The 20,895-nt window shown below is 37.5% G+C and overlaps 1 protein-coding gene across 1 annotated transcript in view; it reads left to right on the top strand.

The window, feature by feature from the left end:
- NUP35 (nucleoporin 35) overlaps positions 1-7,981 on the top strand; it is an 8,153-nt gene extending 172 nt beyond the window's left edge. The window contains exons 2-9 of the mRNA XM_085321901.1: positions 419-589; positions 2,208-2,332; positions 4,010-4,070; positions 4,692-4,833; positions 5,050-5,119; positions 5,208-5,336; positions 5,695-5,859; positions 7,298-7,981. Of these exons, the coding sequence (XP_085178027.1) occupies positions 419-589; positions 2,208-2,332; positions 4,010-4,070; positions 4,692-4,833; positions 5,050-5,119; positions 5,208-5,336; positions 5,695-5,859; positions 7,298-7,375 (941 nt within the window). The 3' untranslated portion in view covers positions 7,376-7,981. The remainder of the gene's footprint in view (positions 1-418; positions 590-2,207; positions 2,333-4,009; positions 4,071-4,691; positions 4,834-5,049; positions 5,120-5,207; positions 5,337-5,694; positions 5,860-7,297) is intronic.
- Positions 7,982-20,895: the final 12,914 nt, after the last annotated feature.

Genomic DNA, 20,895 nt, shown 5'->3' with positions numbered 1-20,895 from the left:
CCGCGCTCCGAGCACCCCGGTGGCGGGGCCGCAGGAGCCCGCTCTGCGCTGGGCCGCAGAGCGCGCCGAGGGCGGGACGCGCCGGGAGCCCTGTCCGGAGGAGAGGGACAAAACGCCTGGAAAGAGCAACCGCCGTCCGGGGCAGGCGCCGCGCGCAGCCGGCGCGGTGCGTCTGGCGAAGGAAGTCCCGCTGCGGCAGGTTTTTCTTTCCCTGCCTTTTAGGTAGCGCGGTTGCTGGAAATGCAAGGTTATGATAAGCTGTGTTTCCTTGAAAAATAAGGTATTAGCAGCATCTCAGTCACCCACTGTGAACTGGTTTACAGTTCACCGAACTGCTACTTAGGCATCGAGAAAGGCTGGATTGTTTGGCTGCTTTGATGTTTTCAAACTTTTCTTTTYTGTTTGCTTTTTAATGTAGGAGCTGAGCCAATGACTCTTGGCTCCCCGACATCTCCCAAGTCGGGTGCTAGCGCCCAGTTTCTTCCTGGGTTTCTGATGGGAGATCTGCCTGCGCCAGTGACTCCACAACCACGTGCTTTGAGTGGCCCTACTGTTGGCGTAATGGAAATGAGGTCTCCTCTACTCGCAGGTCAGAACTCGTTAAAGATTGAAAGGTTATCCTAAAAATAAGAATTAGGGTTTTCTTTATTACTCTGTCTGACCGTTACAGACTTGAATCCGTATAGCTTTAGAACTTGCTTGATAGTGAATTTGAATGTGATCAGCCTACTTTGAAGGGTTTAGCCACACTAAACTGAAGTTTAATAAATATTTTAAATCAGCAGTTTTGGTACCAGGAAAGGTTACTTGAAGGTAGGTAGTATGAACTTTTTCTAATATAAATTCAATTTATACAAGTCTTTACAAATCAGTTGCATGTACAGCCATCTATGTTTTCTCTTTGCTCAAAGCAGTTAGTTATCTGCTGGCAAACTAAATGCAGCTCATGGAGGGTGTTCATTTCTGTGCAGTGAATTCTAAAAAGTCACTTACAGTTTGTTAGATTCTTAAAATTGAATGGAAAAAAAATACTCCTTAATCAGTATCTAGCACTTRATACAGTGTTTGTTGGTGTTAATGTCTGCTGTAATGGTGGGCTGGAGTAGTGACCTTTCTCACCTGTTTGGGGTGGGTACTTTTTTCTTCCCAACTGCCTTTCCTCCTCTTCCCCTTAAATACAACCCTGTTGAGAAACTGGTTTCAAAATCTAAAATAATCATGGGAATTTCACCACATATTGTTTAAGAAGGGATTATTACAGCAACAGAGTATCAATTTCACAAACAGARCAACCAGTAAAATACTGACAGAGATTTCCTAAAACAAGTGGTTAAATATATTATATAAACTTAAGGTGAGAACCTTGAAGGGAGAGTGCTTTACATAGTATCTTAAAGCAGTTCCTCGATGCGTTAAACTGGTGAGAGAGGAGTCTTGAAGCTCAGGGTTGAAAAATGCCTCTGAAAAGCTTAACTTCCTAATATTTTGTAAGTGAAAATTGTAAGGTCAAACTACTTTCTAGTGTAAACCCTCACAAAGTATTCAGAGGTATATCAAGGTCTTCCAATCAATTTAATTTGCTGTAATAGTGAAAGTCCTAATGTGTAAGAAATGATAAGGCAGATAACTTCATCTTTGCTATATGCAAACCAGTTCCTACTCTCAGGAGCCTACACTTTATTTAATATGAAGTTTTATGGGAAGGAATGGAAGAAAYGGTGGGAGTGTGACAGCGTATGCAATGTTGTACACATTTTGACATGGTTCTTTAGTACAGTATGTCCCTTAATTCTTAGAAACCTTGCTTTTGTGTGTCTGATGCAGGGCAGCTAGTCTCTGAAACGATTCAAATGCTAATCTGCCTTAAAGCAGGAAGGATGTAGCTAGTTATGCTTAGAACTTTTAGAAAGAACAAGTGCATTTAAATAATGAATGTATCAGATAGAATGAAATGTGCTATGACAGCCAATGATTTACAAATTTTAGATGATGCCTGTGTAAGGAGACAGTTTCTGATAACTATGTGATATTCCTGCATAGACCTTTCCAACTTGAGCAGTTTAGTAGGTCAGATGGTTTTGCAAATCCCCAGTGAAAGAATAAATGGTCTTTCATGGCTGAATTTGCTGTTGAACTTCTCAAGAACATAACAATGGATTAAAATTACATACTTTCTTAGGCTTTTCATCTGTTCCCTTTAAGTGCAGGTGGCTCTCCCCCACAACCAGTAGTCCCTACGCATAAAGATAAAGGTGGTGCTCCACCAGTTAGAAGCATATATGATGAATTATCTAGTCCTGGACTTGGACCAACACCTCTAACCTCAAGACCAGTAAGTAGTTTAGGTACTGACGTATTCTCAGTAGAAAATGTGATTACTGCTTCAGTGAATTATTTAGCTCAGTTGTATAAACAGTTGTARCAAAATGACTCAGTTTTTGGTTCCAATTGTTGCTTGCTGTAGTTGTTTTGTGTGCCTGTTCCTCTGTAGTGGTTGTTCTGCAGTAGTGGAGCTTTCTTCTGTAGTTGCTGTTTATCAATAGACAGTGGAGAATGAAAAATGCAGATCTTGCCACTGTTATGCTTTTTTACATGACAAATACAGACTTTTTGCAGCTCTTCATCTTCTTGGAAGTTTGTTTGGTTGCTGGTAGCCAGAAATGTCCAAATATATGCGATCTTTTCTTTTAGTGTGTTTACAGAAGTAGAAGACATTCTATGCTGAGTAAAATACCTTATTAAATAGGAGACGGGGGGTACAGGTCATCTTGAAAGAGCAACAGTAAAATTTCTAGAAGGTTATGTGAATAAATACCTTTGCTGTTCACTTCATCTGAGCAGTCAAATGCTAGCAAGCTCTTTTTTGGTGAAAATGATCCTTTTGATGCAAGAGGACATTCACTGAATGGAGCAGGCCTTTTACTGAGTGTTGCCTTCTGAAAGGATTATTCTAAAGGTTCAAGTCCTGTATGAAGAAGAGGCTCTACTACTGTTTTAAAGGAGTAATGTTTCCAAAAAAAGTTATTAGCAGCTATCAGATAAAATGCTAGGTATAGAAGAGCTCCAATTTGCTTGATTTTTAGACATAAGAGTTGCCATGGTTCAGGATAGGAAATGAATTTCAAATTATTTTTTTAGACATTGAGGCTCTTCTGTATTAAAGAGAAAATAATGAATAACAGCTAAAACTTGAAGTTACACTAAAGAATTGAGAGATTATACTAAGTCTAGTGATAGAAAGTACAAGTGGGTGTATACTTACATGATTTCTAAATCTATTAGTAAAAATCAGATGCTAGTAACTTATGATATTGGCATTCTTTCCATCAGGATGCACATTAATAACGTCTGAAATACTATAATGCAGCAATAGTAAGATGCTTACTTTGAACAAATTAACCTTTAAGGTTTCTGAGTATTGATACCAAAAGCTATTTGGCTTTGTAAAGGATATGCGATTGATGTTAGATAATGGATTTGTTAGTCCAAAGTTTCCAATTCCTATGACTTAAACAGGCTTTCTTCTTGTATGACAGGAGCTGTTGCTTGTCAGATGATAAAATACTATAGACAATTCTTAAATCTTATTCCTTGTGATGCTTCCCTTGGGTGTAATACTATGCTCTATGTTCCTGTACTACCTCTGCTTCTAACAGTTCAGTTTCTTAGTAAGAAACCTAACTGTATTTTCTGTGGCTTAGTAATCACTTGTAAATTTTAGCCTGTAATAATTGAGGCCTACTGGATGTCCAGGCTGTCTGCTAGGTTACTAAGATGTTAGAATGTAAAAATGGTGTTGAATAGATGGGGGAGATTGTGGGGGGTTTGGAAAGCCTTTTATTAAATATACATGTGAATGGGTCTGATCTTAATCTTAAATGTTAGAATGAGTAGCTTAAGGTAAACTGTTAATATTTTTGCCTGACATTAAGTTGCCTGAAAATGATGATTTCTGACATAAAAAGTGTACTTCTAAGAATGAATTGTTACTTTCTGTATTTTAACACAGCCCAGCTTTTCTGTAATGCAGAGTCCRTTGGTTGGAACTATGCCATCCACTCCTGGAACAGGTAGACCTCCTGTCAAAATATATAGGCTACTTTCTTATTGCCTTCTTTAGCACACAATTAAGAGTCAGCACTGTCCAAACTAGATCAACTCCTTGCTGACTTGCAAAGCAGTCGCATCTTTCTTGCTAGCTCTTCAAAAGGTATGGGGCTGTGAACAGGAAATATCTTTATACCGTGACTCTAATTGAATCAACCATCTCTACTTCTTTGTGGAGAACCTGTTACTGGATTGAGCATGGGGGTGGTTTTACTTGAGCAAAGCTGCTGAAATTGATGGGTGACCTTCCACCTTCATAAGGCCTTCCACTTCCTTCTGTGTGGCATGGCATCTTGCTCGGCTTAATTCTGGGTCTTCTTGTTCCTATTTGGCCTCTGTATTAAGCTGCTGCTACTTTTTAACTGTTAAAAAGGAAAGTTGGGTAGTTAGTTACAAAMCTCAGGGGAGCATGCTTGCAGATGTGAAGTTTGAGTTGACTTACTGTTTGTTGGCAAATAAATATTCACCAAACTTTTCCATATACAAATGAAACACGCGATGTTGAATTTATCCTTTTAGTCTATGTTTTTAAGCTTATGTCTTGCAAAAGTAACTTGTTCAACAATGCCATTTCAATTTAACAGCCTCAAGTGTATTCAGTCCTGCAAGTATTGGACAGCCCAGAAAGACTACTCTATCTCCTGCTCAGCTAGATCCTTTTTATACTCAAGGTGATTCCCTAACTTCAGAAGATCAGCTGGATGACACATGGGTAACTGTGTTTGGGTAAGTTGATTTCTGAAGTATTAGAAATACTGGACAAAGTCTTGGCAACTCTTGGCAACATATAGAAAGAAGCACCTGAAGTCACTGCTTCTAAAACAGTATTAACACATTGGCTTGTTTTGCATTTCTGGAAACCCTTTATAAGGATGTATTTTAGCACCAAACAACTTACAGTTCTCATGATTTTTTTGAGTGTGTTTTTTTTCTGTTTTTCAGATTTCCTCAAGCATCAGCTTCATACATTCTTCTCCAGTTTGCTCAGTATGGAAACATATTAAAGCATGTGGTATGTCTTAGTTTGAGACTTCTCTGAAAGTGTTCTTGCGCATTCTTTAACAGGCTAAATTTTGCAACTTTCTTTTAATCTCTTACAGATGTCCAACACAGGAAACTGGATGCACATTCGATATCAGTCTAAGCTTCAAGCCCGGAAAGCCTTAAGCAAAGACGGAAGAATTTTTGGTGAATCTATCATGATTGGTGTCAAGCCTTGTATAGACAAAGTAAGTTAGCAACTGCTTTTACTTAAATACAAGGCACTTGGCTGACCTTAAGCATAGATAGCCAACAGGTTACCAGCTTTTGCTATTTTGCAAGGGCATAGTTCAACATCCGAATAAATTGTATTGAGGAAAATTCTGGACATTATTGTGTAGATTAAACATAGCTATGGAGAGGTACTTAAGCACCTTGCTTTGTACTAAAAGGCATTTTAAGCGTAGTCTTCACTTTGATATATGGATGTATCTTTTTTTATCAAAAAATTTTAGATAAATCCATAAAGATTGGAATACTGTTTTACAGCTTTTCAGTTTTTGATTGTGCTATGTTAACTTCTTTTCCTCCCCCCTYCCCCCCAAGAGTGTGATGGAAAACTTTGAAAGAAGCTCTACAACTTCAGTGTCTTCAGTCTTTACTCCACCTACAAAATCCTTAGGCACACCAGTACAACCTGCAAATACTACCAGAATTTCTACAATGAGACCGCTTGCAACAGCATATAAAGCTTCTGCTAGTGACTACCAGGTATTTTAAGGGGAAATGGCAAAAACCCCCTTGTTTGAGGCTAGACACATTTAAAAAGATCACAGAATTGTTAAGATTGGAAGGGACCTCTGGAGATCATCTAGTCCAACCTCCCTGCTCAGCAAGGTCACCTACAACATGTTAGACAGGGTTGCATCCAGGTGGGCCTTGAGTATCTCCAGAGAAGGAGACTCCRCAACCTCTCTGGGCAACCTGCTCCAGTGCTCCGTCACTCTCACAGGGAAGAAATTCCCCCTCATGTTCAGGCCAAACTTCCTGTGGTTCAGTTTCTGCCCATTGCCTCTTGTCCTGTCACACGGAACAACTGAAGAGAGTTTGTCCCCGTCCCCTTGACACCCTCCCTTCAGGTGCTTGTACACATTGATCAGATCCCCCCTCAGCCTTCTCTTCCCCAGGCTGAGGAGGCCCAGCTCTCGCAGCCGTTCCTCACAGGGCAGGTGCTCCAGCCCTCTGATCATCTCCGTAGCCCTACGCTGGACTCTCTCCAGTAGCTCCATGTCTCTCTTGTCCTGGGGAGCCCAGAACTGGATGCAGTACAAATACACTGCAAACCTATCCTCAAACTTTAGCGTGGCAGTTTTTAGGTAACTTTTTAATGAAAGTAAATGCAGTAAATTGAAGGCCTACAAGCAAGTACAATCTATAGCTGTGCAAAMTTACTATTGAACAAACAAAGCTAACATTGTTGCACATTTAAAAAGTTAGAATTGCCAAGAGTGCCAAATTCTATCAGTCCCAAACTGTTATAGAGAAAAATAGCTAGCCATATTTAGATGTAATTTTACAAATAAACTCTTTGGCAGAGTTTTCATTTTGWCTGTGCTTCCATTACTTTAGAAACAATAGAGCCTTTCAGCAAGCTTTAATGATCCTGTGGCCAGGCTTTTGCTGCTGGGCCAGCTTTGCTGCTGTTTTACACTTGGCTTCTGGAACAGAGTCTATCCACARCATCAAAACAAAGCATRTCTCTCACCTTTACTGTRTTCTACTATATGCAAGGTTTGGGCTGTGAAGGTGCAGATGACATAAGGACATACTGTCCATTGTACTAAAATATCCTTTTTGCTAGATTTTGTATCATCATCCCAGCATCACTGAATCTATTAATGTACAGTTTTAGAATAATCARTGTGACCTTAGCTTTTATCTTCTGTCATTTCTTATAGCAAGTGGTAAAGAGGTAGTATCAAGTACAAACTTAGTTTGCACAACTGCTAAAGTCATTTAAAAAAAAAAAAGTTACCACTTTTCCAGAAATAAAGGGTTTGTTTTGGAACTTACAGACATACTTTGGTAAAAGATAGTAGTGAAAAGTAGTAGTAGTAGTAGTAAAAAGAGAAATGATTAGTGTAAAGAAAGTTAACTATATGTTGATTGATTCTCTTTATTTTCTCTTCCTTTTTTTCCTGCCTTCTAGGTGGTTTCTGACAGACAGACTCCTAGGAAAGATGAAAGTATTGTATCTAAAGCAATGGAATATGTGTTTGGCTGGTAATAAATAAGAGGAAATAACGCACAAGGCATGGTTAGCATTTGAAATCTGCTGCCAGCATCYTTGGTTAGTTGTATAACCACTGATGGCAGTACTTTAACTTCCATCTCACCTGTTATGCCTTCTAAGAATTCAGCAAACATGTAGCTTGCACTTTAAATGATGGCAATGTGCACATGGTTTTAAAAATATAATCAGTGTAAATTTAAGTGCTTTTTTGCTGTTTGTGCTTTGATTGCATGACTAAAGAAGAAACATCAGCACTGACTTTTTTCCCCCTGTAATTACTTTTTGTGAATTACTTCTCAGTAAGTTGGAAATGTTTAAAATGACAGCTTTATCTACTGATGCCTTTACTTCTTTAATTTTATTGATTTTTTTTTCCCTCCCTTTGCTCCCTCCCCTCAATGAAAGATGATGGGCTTTTTGTAGGAAGAACACTATGTACAGCTGCTTTCCGGGGATAAGGACTGTTTTTAGTATATGTGATCTTAATCTTTTGTTTGGATTCATTGCTATTTTATAATTATCTCTGGCATCCTGTTCTGAATGTCATAGCAATCTTTTAACTTTATCCTATGTTTTATTAATAAAGCTAAATAAAATTCAGTCTTTTTAGGTTGTTTTTTAAAGTATGGGTTCTATTAAGAAATAGTATTTGTTTCTCTTACTAGAGTTGATTGTGAGGCTACTTAATCTTTATTACAGTGTTGTCAGCAGAGCAGTTACTACTGTCTTTTACTGAAGTAATAGCAACCAGRGTTAACACCAGTTAGGGTTTAAATGCATATCTTCATGGGTATTTGTGCACTTCATAGCAGTTAACACACTGTAGCCTTCTAAGTTACAAAAATTCARCTGAAGTAGCAGAATTAAAAATACAGTGCGTCTTGACCAGAACTGCTTTCATTTCAAGACTGTTTTAAGAAGTTGTTTCAGAGGTGTTGGCTGTGTGCTGAATTTTTTTGAAACTGAACYCCCCTCCCCACCCTGTGAAGCTTTTTCTTGAAGGAGAACCTCTTGAGTAATTGTGTGCATCATGTGAGCTCATGGTCTTAGACTGAGRTAGCTTGTAAGTAGCTCTTACCTGAAAAAAAGTATTTTTTTCTCCAATATTTGAGAATCTACATTTAACTAATACTTTTGTAATTTTTTGTGCGTAGCTGTTTTAGGGTGGATCAGCATTACAGTTATTTTGGATTAGGAGTGTGCTTCTAAAGTGAWTTTTCAGTTGTATCTACTGTCTGTGCTTTGGTTCAGACTGCAATGTGGTCTCAAAGTTCATCAGCTGAACTCCTTTCTGATTAAATTAGATTGGCAGATTAGACTAGGRGCATGCCTAATGAACTCCAGATGCTAATGGACACACTCAGTTTACAGGACTAAGCTAAAGATGGTCCTGAGTAAAATCCCAGAAGTACCTAGTGAGGAAGTCAGGTGCTGAGCATTTGTTGTGGCTAGGCTGCACTTCTTACTACTGTAAGATGACCTGGTTTGCTGTGACTATGCTCCTTGTATTTGGAGGGGCAGGGAGGAGAAAAGCACCCTGGAGTGCCATGACCATATTTATTGGGAGTGTGGTGGTAATCTTTTGCAATTTRCTTTTGAATAGAGATTCTTAGGAAAACTGTGATGCAATTGCTCTTTATTTTTTCTGCACCCTGCAGGAGTTTGGAGCATGAGAATCTGAACCAGAGCCTGGTGATAACAGGTTTTTAAATAAGATTAATTGAGTCCTGGCAGTCTGTGTGAGACGGAGGAAAGTTGACTGAAAAGGAGGAACTGTGGTCTAATTAGAGAATCAGTTTCTTTATAGATGCACTTGGGCAACTAGGGCAAGTTGCACAGTCACACAAGAGGGGAGCACGTGTTCCAAAGTACATTTCCAAGTTTTATTTCCTTGATTACTTGCTCCTGACACATGCATTCGCATTAAAAGCATAAAAATATGTATGTTTGCACATGGAGAACTCCRGACAGCCACAGCCATAAAAGATGTTTCCAAGACCTCAAACTTTGGAAGTCAGTGCCGAGATCTTTGGATCTAGCAGACTACACTCTTCTCCCTTGAATCATTTACCAATAGCGGTACGGCATATCAAACTCATTACCTAGATGCAGGTTGAGTTAAATGCCTGTTTACATAAAATATGAGTAAACTTGTTATGACTTGCTGTTGTTGGCACCATCTTTGTGCACGTCAGTCATATGGTTTTTAAGTATGAAAGCACCTTGCTCATGTTGTCCTGCATTGTATTAGAGCAAACTAGACCGCGGTATCAGCAGGACTTGTGGGCTCAGATATAGCACTATGCTGTACTGTTTCCAGTTTTGCTAACTTGTCCTCTACTACCTCAGGGCCCTTTGTACTTTATTGTATGATGTAGAAGTAACTGATGCACAGGCAGATTCAGAGGTTTTTARGAAGCTGTTTACTTTATTTGCTGGCTGAGGCTGTATTAAGGATTGTCTTTTGGAATGAATGCTGGTTGTTACTTTCGTCTTTGTTGTTGATCAAAGATAATGGAGCTGCTCAAACCTAATTGATACCCAAATATGTTTGCTCAGAATACACCTGACTTTTTTYCTTACTAAAAAATACTTGACATGCAGATGACCACAAGGAAAATAAGTAGTTCATCTACRTTTTCTTCTGCTACTTGCTTTGCAAAATACAACTCTGGTGCACTTGAAAGTTTTTTGTGTAGGATTTACTTACTTGATTTCAAGTGGTCGAGAATGAACTTGGATCAGGTAATGCTGATGCTGAATATGTAAGGAGCTAGAGCCTAAGACATTAGTTTGGCTCAACTGCTGTGCCAGTAAGTACCAGACTTTATTTTTATTTTTTTTTCCAGCTTCCTGTACTGTAAAAGCATCTGGGGATAGTATGCATTTGTTCACTTTATTATGAAGGTAGTAATTAAGAGTTTAGAACAGATTAATCTGTACTTCTGTACAAAAGTGTTAGGTAATGCTGTTCATATGCTTCTGCTGGTAAAGATTCCCCTTAAAGTGTTAATTTAGTGTCATGCACTAGGAAAACCCTCATCTCACTGGTAATTTAGGCTTAGTGATTACGCAAATGTTAGTTTTGCACTGCACAAACCACTGTGCAACTTTATTTCAGTTTGTTCCTGATGTGTCCTTGTTAACTAAATCGGAGTAGAGGGGCCRTGGGCAAATGGCCATGGGAAGACTCAGAAGTACATGCGCAAAGAACGTCTGAAACGCTTGGATGTCTGCAAGTAAACTCAAGGCCGGTTACCGTTGGTGGGTAGYACTGCATTTTAAAATTAAGTTCTCTCTTTGTTAACCCTTATAGCTGCTCTGCAGTAAGGAAGAATGCTATGCTAGCTGTTGTTCAAGATGTGATTTACATAAAACCAGAATTAAGGACTTCAGCTAGTATTGAGTAACATGCTCAGTCCTGGTTTCAATTGTATGAGACTTCTTAAAAGTCTGAAAACTGCATTTTTCATAGGATCACGGCCTTTAAAATAGAACCTTTTTGAATGTTTTCTGTTGTCTGTCTTAAACACAAACAAGTTACTCAGGGATTTAATTCACTTCTCTGAATAGCAAAATCTGTGTGGTTTAAAATTCTAGAAGGATATGTTGTAATGAAATTATAAAAACTACACAATTTTAACAAGCTTTTTAGAGGCCTTTTCTAAAGACAGGTASATAGTGTTCATCTTTTACCTCTTCTTTCCTGCCATTCCACCTCAATTTAGTTTTCTAATARCATTGAGTAATGTGTATCTAAGTAATGTTTATAAAATGAGGGTCAAATGTTAAGAGTACAGCTTATTTGCTTCTTTTTTTAACTCTTATTTCAAATCGCAGGCATCTRTCTCCACCTTGTGGCAGTTCTTTGGAACTCTTCAGTTACTGGGCTTGTAACTGTTCAATGGATACTATATGGGATACAGTATATTAATACTTGTCTCAACAGCACATAAATAGGACTATGAGAACAGTAGTGCTCAAATGTTKTTTTTAGTTGAAATGCTTTTGTAGTAAAAGAAGAAAGAACAAAGAATTTACAAAATATAGTAACAGCATATTTTAGAAACAATTCAAACTTCTATATACTGCTTGAATGAAGTAGTTCTTAAACTTTAAAAAATATTATCAATATTTACTCATGTCCATGTCATTTTCAGATGGATAAACTGAACAAACTGTATTTTGACAGAAAATGCTGTAAAATCCATTTTGTGTAAACACATTAGACTTTTTTTCCCCGAGTGCATGCATGAAAAGACAAGTCTTGCATGGGTTTTCTTCTGCTTGACTGTAGATACTTAGAGCAGAGATGAATCCACAGAATGTTATATTGCTTAAATATRTTTTAAAAATTGTAAGCTATCTTACTATTCAGTTGACAAAATTAAAACAAACTGGCTTACAAACAACTAAGATCAAGGAGTTGATTTACTAAATTTCAGACTGCAGGTGAGAAGGCACTGAAATAAACATTCTACCTCAAGCAAAAGCATCAGTCCTCAGACAACTTTGTGACTTCTTGGTAATGCTGCATTTTCCTTTTTTACTTACATGGACACGGGTAAAAGGTGGTCTTTTATTGTGATGCGTTTCTCATGGAGAGTATCAAAGTGCAAATAGTACTGACCGTCAAACTTCTGTTAATGTTTACAAATGAGAATTCAACATTCCAGGAGGAAAAAGAGGTATAAGTTAAATAATGATGYAGCAAAAGCTGGCAATGCCAACTTGACGGAAAGTCTTAAGTTAGTGAAAGGACCTTTACAAATGAATGCATAAATAAYAACTTTGGAAAATATTTTTGATTTTCTGTAATTGAGTTGAAGGACTCCTTAGCAATCTTGTGTAATGCATGTACATTGTGTTTCTATCAATAAYGTCTTTCACTTTTCTGCAAGCAAAACTCGTACTAAAATGAAGAATGTTAGTCTGAGAAAAGGTGTAATTTGTATGTCCTCTRTAATGTCGTCAAGTATCTTGACTGTTTCAAGCTCTTCAGTTTTATAAGTGAACTTATAGCTTAAATTAGGAGTTTATTGCTGATGTAAGCAGATGCTGGTCTCTGTGGAGGAAGCACCATTTTTTGTTCAAAAAAATCAGTCTTTTTGTGCATGAAGGTGGAGAATCTTTTATTAGAAATGGCATGAAATTTGAGAATTGCTTGGAAGAGTTTTTATTTGCTCAGCTGTTAATCACATTTATGTTTCAGGTTGTATTTGGTTTCCTCAGATTTCAATATAGTTTACTGTAGAAATCTTCTGAATATCTTGTTCATTGTAGGGATGAATTTAATTTTCAGCAGGAAAATAGAGAACTTTGCAATGACATTGTATTTTTTTTCTCTCAGTGTGCGTCAGCTGCCTAATTAGCATCTTGTTTAGCTGCCATTGGAGCCATTGTGTGTTCTGTGAGAAYCTGTCTGTTGCTGCAGAATTATGTTCCAAAAAACAGTTTCTTCCTATATTGGAAGATCTTTCCAGCCCCCTACTGTTTAAAAAAGTAACCTTGAAAACATGAGACAAGGGTAACCTGACAGATGGATGCCTGCAGAGAGCCTAAAAACAATAGTTCTGAAATGTGGATTATCCAGTCCATCTCAACGGATTACTTTTCAAACCTAAAGATAGGCAAAATATCTTCTTCTAAATTGTTGATACGATAAAGCACTCTAGGTGGAATATTTTAGTGGCAGCCCAGACTGACTCTTTTAAGTGCTAGCATGCTAACTGGTTTTTGCTGCTTTGCCAAAACTCCCACTTTTTCCTGGCAACTAAGTGTATGGTTGGCTTGGAAGAGATACTGTTGCAATACTGGATGTCATGAGTTAAAGCCCTGTAAAAGGAATTTATAGAACAGTTTCAATTTCTAGTATATTAATAACATACAYTATTAGTTTGACTAGTGTCAGTTTTCTGTCTCCTGCTCAAGAATACACAGCAAKCAAGATGCAACAGAACTGAGATTTTTCTTCCATGAAACCTTAGGTATGGTTATAGTTTGTTAATACTGACTTTTTTCCCCTGCACGATCAGCTGTTATTATTCTCAGAAGAACTGATGAAAAAACCTAATGAAAACTTCCCCTTAAAAAAAAAAACTTGCTGCAAATGACAAATATTTCTGGCACAGCATACTTTCTGCACGGCAAATATCAACTTACTAGGGTTTCTCACTGAGCACCCTCAGTTCTATACTTAAAGTATGCAGGTTTGATGTTTAACACATGGGATTAATTTCCTGGATGCACCAGGGGACAAGATCTTGCCTCTGACCTCAGTAGAATTGAGCTAAGGCCTGCAATATTTTTCAAGTGCAGAATATAATATCATGTAGTATCACATTTCAATAGATGAAATGCAGTTAAAATTACCCATCATAGGGTACTGTAATAGGCTATCGATTTTAGTTACCATGCTTTCTATTTCTTTGTAATTGAATTGTGCTTGTGAACATACGAAACTGTTCATTTGCAGAGCAAAGGTGGTAAAGTAAAACTGCACAGAGATTGACTTTACCTAGAGGCTAGAGAGCAATTTAATTACCTTACTGTTTCCAAATGACTGCAGTTTTAATAATGGAGTTTGCATGTATGTTGAATAGCATAATTCTTGTTCTTGCTGGTAAACTGAAAAAACAGATTAGTTGCTATTCCTATACATCTACTTAGACTGCCAGTGTTTGAGCTTCTAACAAATGGAGCTCTTCAGAATGAGAAGTATCAAACAGCTTTTACTCCAAGAACTGCAGGAATGGGATGGGGTGAGTGTACATCTTGGCTTAAAGCACCTTTCTAAAAACTAATGTTAGGACATTTGCATAATTAAGAATGTGATTGCATATATTTTAAATATGCTTTTAATTATTTTGTTCTGGAGACAACTAGCCTAGCCTAACAGATACATGGTAAGTAACTGTAGTACTAGAGTTTTAGCAGAGTAGGAAATGGTAATGGCTTGTCTTTTCAGCTGATTTGACCATTTAACCCTAACTGAGCATCTTACTGGTTAGGTCTTGAAATATTTTTCCAGCTCTATATACAGTAGCCACTCGAAAATGTCTTGAAAGATAGGTGACTAGTATATGCTRTGAGTAATTGCCTCACAGTGCAGTGGTGACAGCTGGCATTCTTTGCCTCAAAAAAATAAAACAAGTTTATTTGCAGCATGAGTTAAAGTTGTAATGGTGTATCGAAATGTGATGCAGAAGTAGGTACATAGCTTCATTTCTAAAACACTTTTGCTATATCATACCCTAAATAGGAGGGTATTTAGTGAAACTTGATGTGTTCATCACGTATGTATGTGTACTAGATATTCAGAGCATCATCAACTCAACATAATGTGACAAACAGGTCTCTGATTATGTCTTTAGAAAGCAGTAACAAGATCTGTGGGTGAAAAATAGTCTGAAATGTCATCAGGAAGTGTTTCTACACAAATACTTATTCTGCACAAATATTTAGTGTCAAACTACTGTAAAATTCAGCAAGCATTGATACCTTATATTTCAATCTATATTTTGCCATTTCAGATGCATTTGAAAAATTTAAAGTGTGGACTTGAGTTCAACTTCGGCATACAACTGTAACAATGGTGCACTTACCACTGAACCTCAATACTTTGCATGATAAAATGGGGTTACATAAATTTGTCGTTTGCTCTCAGGCCTATCACAGCAATAAACGAATAAACTTCATAGTTCAGCAGCRCTTTTCCACTATTTTTTTCCTCTGCTTTTTTTCTTGTGCCATTAAAGTAGCATGATAAAAATTGGCACCTCTCTACTTTGTCAAGTGGGCAGTACATGARATGTGATTGAAATAGCAATGCTCAAAATGCTCTTAGTGAAGTAACTGCACAGTGTTTTCTCCAGCAAACATGGCTTTGAGTGGTACTCTATGTGCCAGTTCTTTACTTGCTGGATGAAGAGTTTCTTTTTGGCAACTAGAAGTCGTTTTGTGGATATCAWTCTCTGACCATCTGGAAGAGCTGACACTTGAGTCCCTGTAGGATGGACTGGGAACAACAATGCATAGGTTGGAGGAAGTATTTGGGCTGGAAAACATTTCTGCATAGAGGTTTAATTCCACAATCTCTGGTTAAGATTGTTTCCTTTTTCTATCTTCTCTCTCAAAAATTCTGGTTTGTGAATTGGTAGAGGCCTGTTTCACTGGAAGATACGTCAGCTTTGGTGCAGAACTGAAAGAAATGAGGTAATGGTGGCTGTTCAGACATAGAAACATTGCTTCTTTCTTAAAGAGAAAAGAAATCTGCAAGCAAACTTTGTAGGTTTCTGTGCGAGTGCTGTACAGGTGTTTTAGCTCACTGAAGTTTGAGCTATCAGTGTAAATAACAGGTAGCTGTTACTTTGTGTTAGCATTAGGACAAATATTCTTACTGAAAGTGAATGATGCTGTGGTTTTTTTTCTAAGTAGTAAAGAAAGGAAAGCCATACGGTGGTAAATTTGTGCAATGATTTACAGAACTAATTTAAAAGATATGCTTTTAGAAGGTACACAAGGTAGAAAAAATGGAGATGTGTGATAGCAGGAGGGACTTCTTGAACATAAGAGATTAAAAAGCTGAGGAACGCTACTGCAAGTGTTAGTCAATAGGAGTAGAAATCTGTTCTTGAAAAATGAAATCTTATTTATTGCAAATGTATATAGACTTTGATTTTTGGGTAGGACTGATGCTTGCTCAGATAACTTATTGCTACTGCAATTAAAATTCTAATTACAGTATCTATTTTAATCTTCTAAGCCCTTAAAAGCCAGAAAATAATTGTAATCCTATTTTTTTTACACTTTTTTCATGAGAAGAATGTTTTTTTTCTCAGACTTCTTTCCTAAAGTAAATGGAAATCTTTAAAATGAACTTTCCAGTTGTGTAATGGCAGGACATAAATAACTAGTGAGCTCAGCAGCATGTGTTAAATTGAGGATGTATGATGATGTTTTAATAACATCATACAAAACAAATGTAATATTGACATCCAAGAAAGTTCAGTAGAAGCGATGTAAGCCRTTATATGACTTGCAGGCTAACGGCAAAAGGACTCACGTTTTCAGCRCTACATTTCAAGTTTGTTCTGATGTTCGTATGAAATGTTTTTTGCAGCTGTAGTCTAGCAGTAGAGCTAATGCTGTAGGCTTTGTGTTCCAGAATACAAATAACTATTTTAAAAGCCAAAGAAATGAACATTGTTCAGTCCTGCAAACTCAGGCTGCAGTATGTTCTGGCATRTGTGGTCAGAGAAAGCGTTTACTTAGATAAGTTCTAGAATTGAACACATGTGGGGATTGACTGTATCCAAACATCTTTTCTTACAGCCAGAAGAAGGGGATCTGTTACTAGCTTGCACACCATGCTATGAATGGTTGATGATTCCCCTTGATCATTATTTCCTATCATACTAATTTGTCTTTTTTTTCCCCCAACCTATTGCATGCCTAATTCAAAATAAATAATTTCGTGTCCTGTGGAATACAAATCAATGTTCTAAAGTTGAAAACGTGCATTGTGCTACGTTTGCCTTTCCGAAAGGCATTTCAATGTGCATATGAAGCTTTTTCCCTTTGTATTGTGTCAGAGTTCAGAGATTCACTGATCACATCTGTTCTCATTATATCTCAGGCTGACCTTGGCACAGCAGGAAAAGCCTACCTCGATGCAGAAAGGGCCCAATGCCTGGCAATTCATGTGACATACCATTGAGTGAATTAGTATCTCACTAGTTTAAATGCATAAAGCTAGATGGAGAAAAAGTTGCATGATCTTTACAACAGGTGAGGGAGGGAGAAAGTATGTAAACAGCAAATCGTATAGAATATGATGGTCCAGAAGCTTTATGTGGCTATAAAGGAGTATGTTTCCAGAGTTTCATCATTACACGGAAAGGATCTTGCTCATGCAGGACAATCTCTGTTTAGAACCCAGGGATGATCTCTTCTATTTGCTGAAGATGCCTGAAATCGTCTGATACCTTATAAATGTCTAGAACTATTTGTTCTGAAGCCTGGATGCTCATATTATCTCTAGACTCCTGTTCTTGTGATAGTGCCTTTAGTAAGCATCAGATCAACACTTTGCAAAAAGTAGGCRCTATCCTGCAGGATTTACAGCCTGGATGTTGAGATTTATGGAAACTAGGAGAAATGTACTATTGTCTTCATTTTATAGAATGGGAAATTAATGAACTGAAAGAGTAAATGACTGATTCTAGGGTATACAGATACAGACTGGTGTAACAGATGTAGTCCAGAGTATGGTTTAGCAGTGAAGAATGCTAAGAATGTTCTTCCTTTCCTGTTGTTTCTAATGTCACTATGGGAAATTTTTTTTTAGCGATCTCAGTACTGAGTAACATCTACTAGAAAATTAATGCAGTTTAAAGCTGTATTAATGCTTCATTTTTTATGCATAAATACAGCAAAATGGAAGATGAAAATGCCTACCCCTCTCTTGCTTTTTATGCTTGCTTTCTATTGCAAATGTGAAACAAAGTTTGAGGGGGTAGAAATAATGCCTTCGTACTGCATCTTACCTTGTCATCTTGAACTTATATAGCACCTCTTATCTGTTAAAAATCAAGAGCTATACACAAGTGGTGTCACTGCAATGCAGCTATTCTTGACAAATAATAGCAAAGAACAGAATAGTAATAGCAAAGGGTGGTTGGTGTGTCACAGCAATGGCAAATATTACGTACGGAAAGGTTAAGTCCTACTCTAATGCATGAACAATAGAAATCTCTCAATAAAAAAGAACAAAAATCTTGCATTACATAAAGGAGAGAGGAAAAAAAAATCCTATATTTGAAATACTAACTGCGTAATACTGCTTGTGTAAGTGCCAGTGGGGAGAGACAAGCTTGCTTCCTCCTCAGAAGCATTATCAGTTTGAGATTTAAATATATATATATATATATGTGTGTGTGTATATATATATATATATATATCCCCAGTATTTGCATCAGAGATTTACTGATTTTTGAGAGTGTAAACTTGGAAGGAGTATTTTGGCAGATTGAGATTTTTGACAAAAAATAAGTGATGCCACAAATACTTTCCATGCCCTTTCCTTATCCTGTTTTCAATAATTTGTATAGATTACTGCATGTATTTCCTTCCTAAGGATAAGGAGGGTAAACTTAGAGCACTGGCAGTAGACAGGAAAGTATTTTCTGTAGCATCTGTACAAACGAAGTGTGTGTGTGTGTGTGTGTGTATCACAGACTTTGCAGACCGTGACCTCTGGAGGGGACTTGTGACTTGAAAAGTTGGCAGAGATGATTGCTGAGAGTAATGAGCTCTGATCCAGGGTTTTGAAGCAGTGCAGGAATGTCTCAGATACTGGTTCAAATGTGTCTAATTAGGATCTCAAGTGATGGCTGCAGCTAAGATTTTTGCTAGATTCTCCATGGACTCTATTGGTGGTTTGGCTTTCAGCAAAGGTCTTAGCTAAAGAAATAAGATTCTCAGGATGAGAAAGAACTTCTTGTRGAATGTAAATAAGTCATTAGGACTTGAGGCACCAGTGCAGTTTGGAGTAGGCTTTATCAACTCATTGCCTAAACTTGCACATCTTCCCCTTGGTCTCTCTTGGTCATACGTTATTCTCACTTCTGCCCACCAGAAATATGAGGGAGAAAAAGGTGTTGCTTTGTCTGATAGTGATGTCAAAGTCTGATTCAGCTTACTCCAAAATTACTGTACTGATTTCAAGAATTAGCTCCTATTAATAGCAGTGACATTAGATTGACATTGAGTTGCATGTTCTAGATCATGTAGGAGAGCCAACAAATAACCTAAACCATGACACAATAAAAAAAATTGGAAATAGATCAGTGTAGGAATTATTATTAGGGTATCCAGTTCTGTAGTGAAACCAAGTTTTTACAAAATTGACCTAGCTAATCTAAACTGTGTGCACATCTGTCCCCCATGGTGTGATCACTACAGTGATGTGGCTTAGATTTATGTGTTCTTTTATCAGATGCTGGCRGTGTAAGCTCTTGCTTTGCTTCTGTGTCACCATGAGGTGGCTTAGAACCTAATTCTTTGATGAAGAAGTACTTCTACAAGGTTGTTCCTTGGGCAAGGGTGTTGTTGTAAATACAAAAACAAAACAAAAATCTTCAAAGCAGAACAATGGACTGAGGTCAGCTAACAAAATTCCCTGTTAAAGGGATAGTAGCATAACTAGTCTGTTCTGTTGTTCCCTTTCATGTAATGCTGTTGAACTGCTCCATACCCCTTCCGCAGCTGTCCTTTCACCTTTTAGAGCTGGAGAGAGAAGGCTCCTATACATGGAGATAGCAGATAAATTCATCAAAATAAAGGGCTCATTTATTAATTTTTAAAATGTTTTCATTCAAGAAAACAAATTCAAAATGATTTATGTTCTACTACCTCCTGACTGGCATAACTGGTGATTATCAGACTGACTAYGCTGTGAGCATCAGACTAACTTCATGGAGGTACCTCTGTCCAGCTGGGATTGTTCTTTCCAGCATTACATTGTGTTAATATGCTTTAGGACCTCAGCTGGCTTCATGCGTTTGTGAGATGTCTTCCTGAAACTAATAAATCTTCTTGGCATTGGGCRTGCAGGAGGACGAGGCACAGAGGCACCAGTTCTGTGTGGCACTGGAATATCTAGGTTTATGCCAGCTGCCTAGCACCCCAAGTAATGGAAGAGTAATTGTATAAGAACAGCAAGGTAAGTGATGGGAGAGATTATATATAGATAGATAGRTATWAAATGTCTTGCATATAATATGTAACTCATTCATTCATGTGTGACCCTGGTTTATGGCTAAGAAAATATAGAACAGAGGGATGAAAGCAAATGGAAGAGGAATCAAGTTACAATAAAGGAGAGGGATGTAGTACTAGGAGTATCATGATTCAAACTGAAGACTGTGATGGGGAGAGAGGAAACTGCACCCAGTACTGGTTTTAGTCATTTTTTGCTGAATTTCTCTGGCTTTTAAAGTACAGCATTCTTGTATCTCATTATTTAAATTCCTTGAAGCTCTCACTGATGAATAAAGTCACCAGGTCATTTTATTCCTTAATACTACTCAGATGAACTGTTGACTATTGCTGTTCTGTTTCTGTTTTTTCTATTTTTTATTTCATGTTTAAACATACTGTAGAACGACCTGACYGCTCTACTGGATAATATAGTTTCTTGGCAATAATCATTTCAACTAGTCTGAGGTGAAGGGTCCCAAATCAAGGAAGGAATATGTAAATTTTAATGATATTCCTGTGTAGTGAATTACTGAAGGATGTGTTTCATCTGAGCCATGTAGTTAAATATTGACTTATGCAAGCTTCACAGAGAACCCAAGTTTAACTTATGCATGAATGCATTGCTGAGCRAGAAGGCATTGGTGAATTAAAACTTAGTCTTAACTGAACCAAAATCATAGAAAGGACATGATCTTCAACTTCTCCTAAACTGGGACCAAGACAAAGTAGGCAGTAAGATTCTTTTACTCAGT

Source organism: Rhea americana, unplaced genomic scaffold, assembly GCF_003343005.1.
Source record: "Rhea americana isolate MKP2758 unplaced genomic scaffold, rheAme1 scaffold_12, whole genome shotgun sequence".
In the NCBI taxonomy this organism is placed as follows: Eukaryota; Metazoa; Chordata; class Aves; order Rheiformes; family Rheidae; genus Rhea; species Rhea americana.
This window is presented reverse-complemented; position numbering and strand designations above follow the sequence as displayed.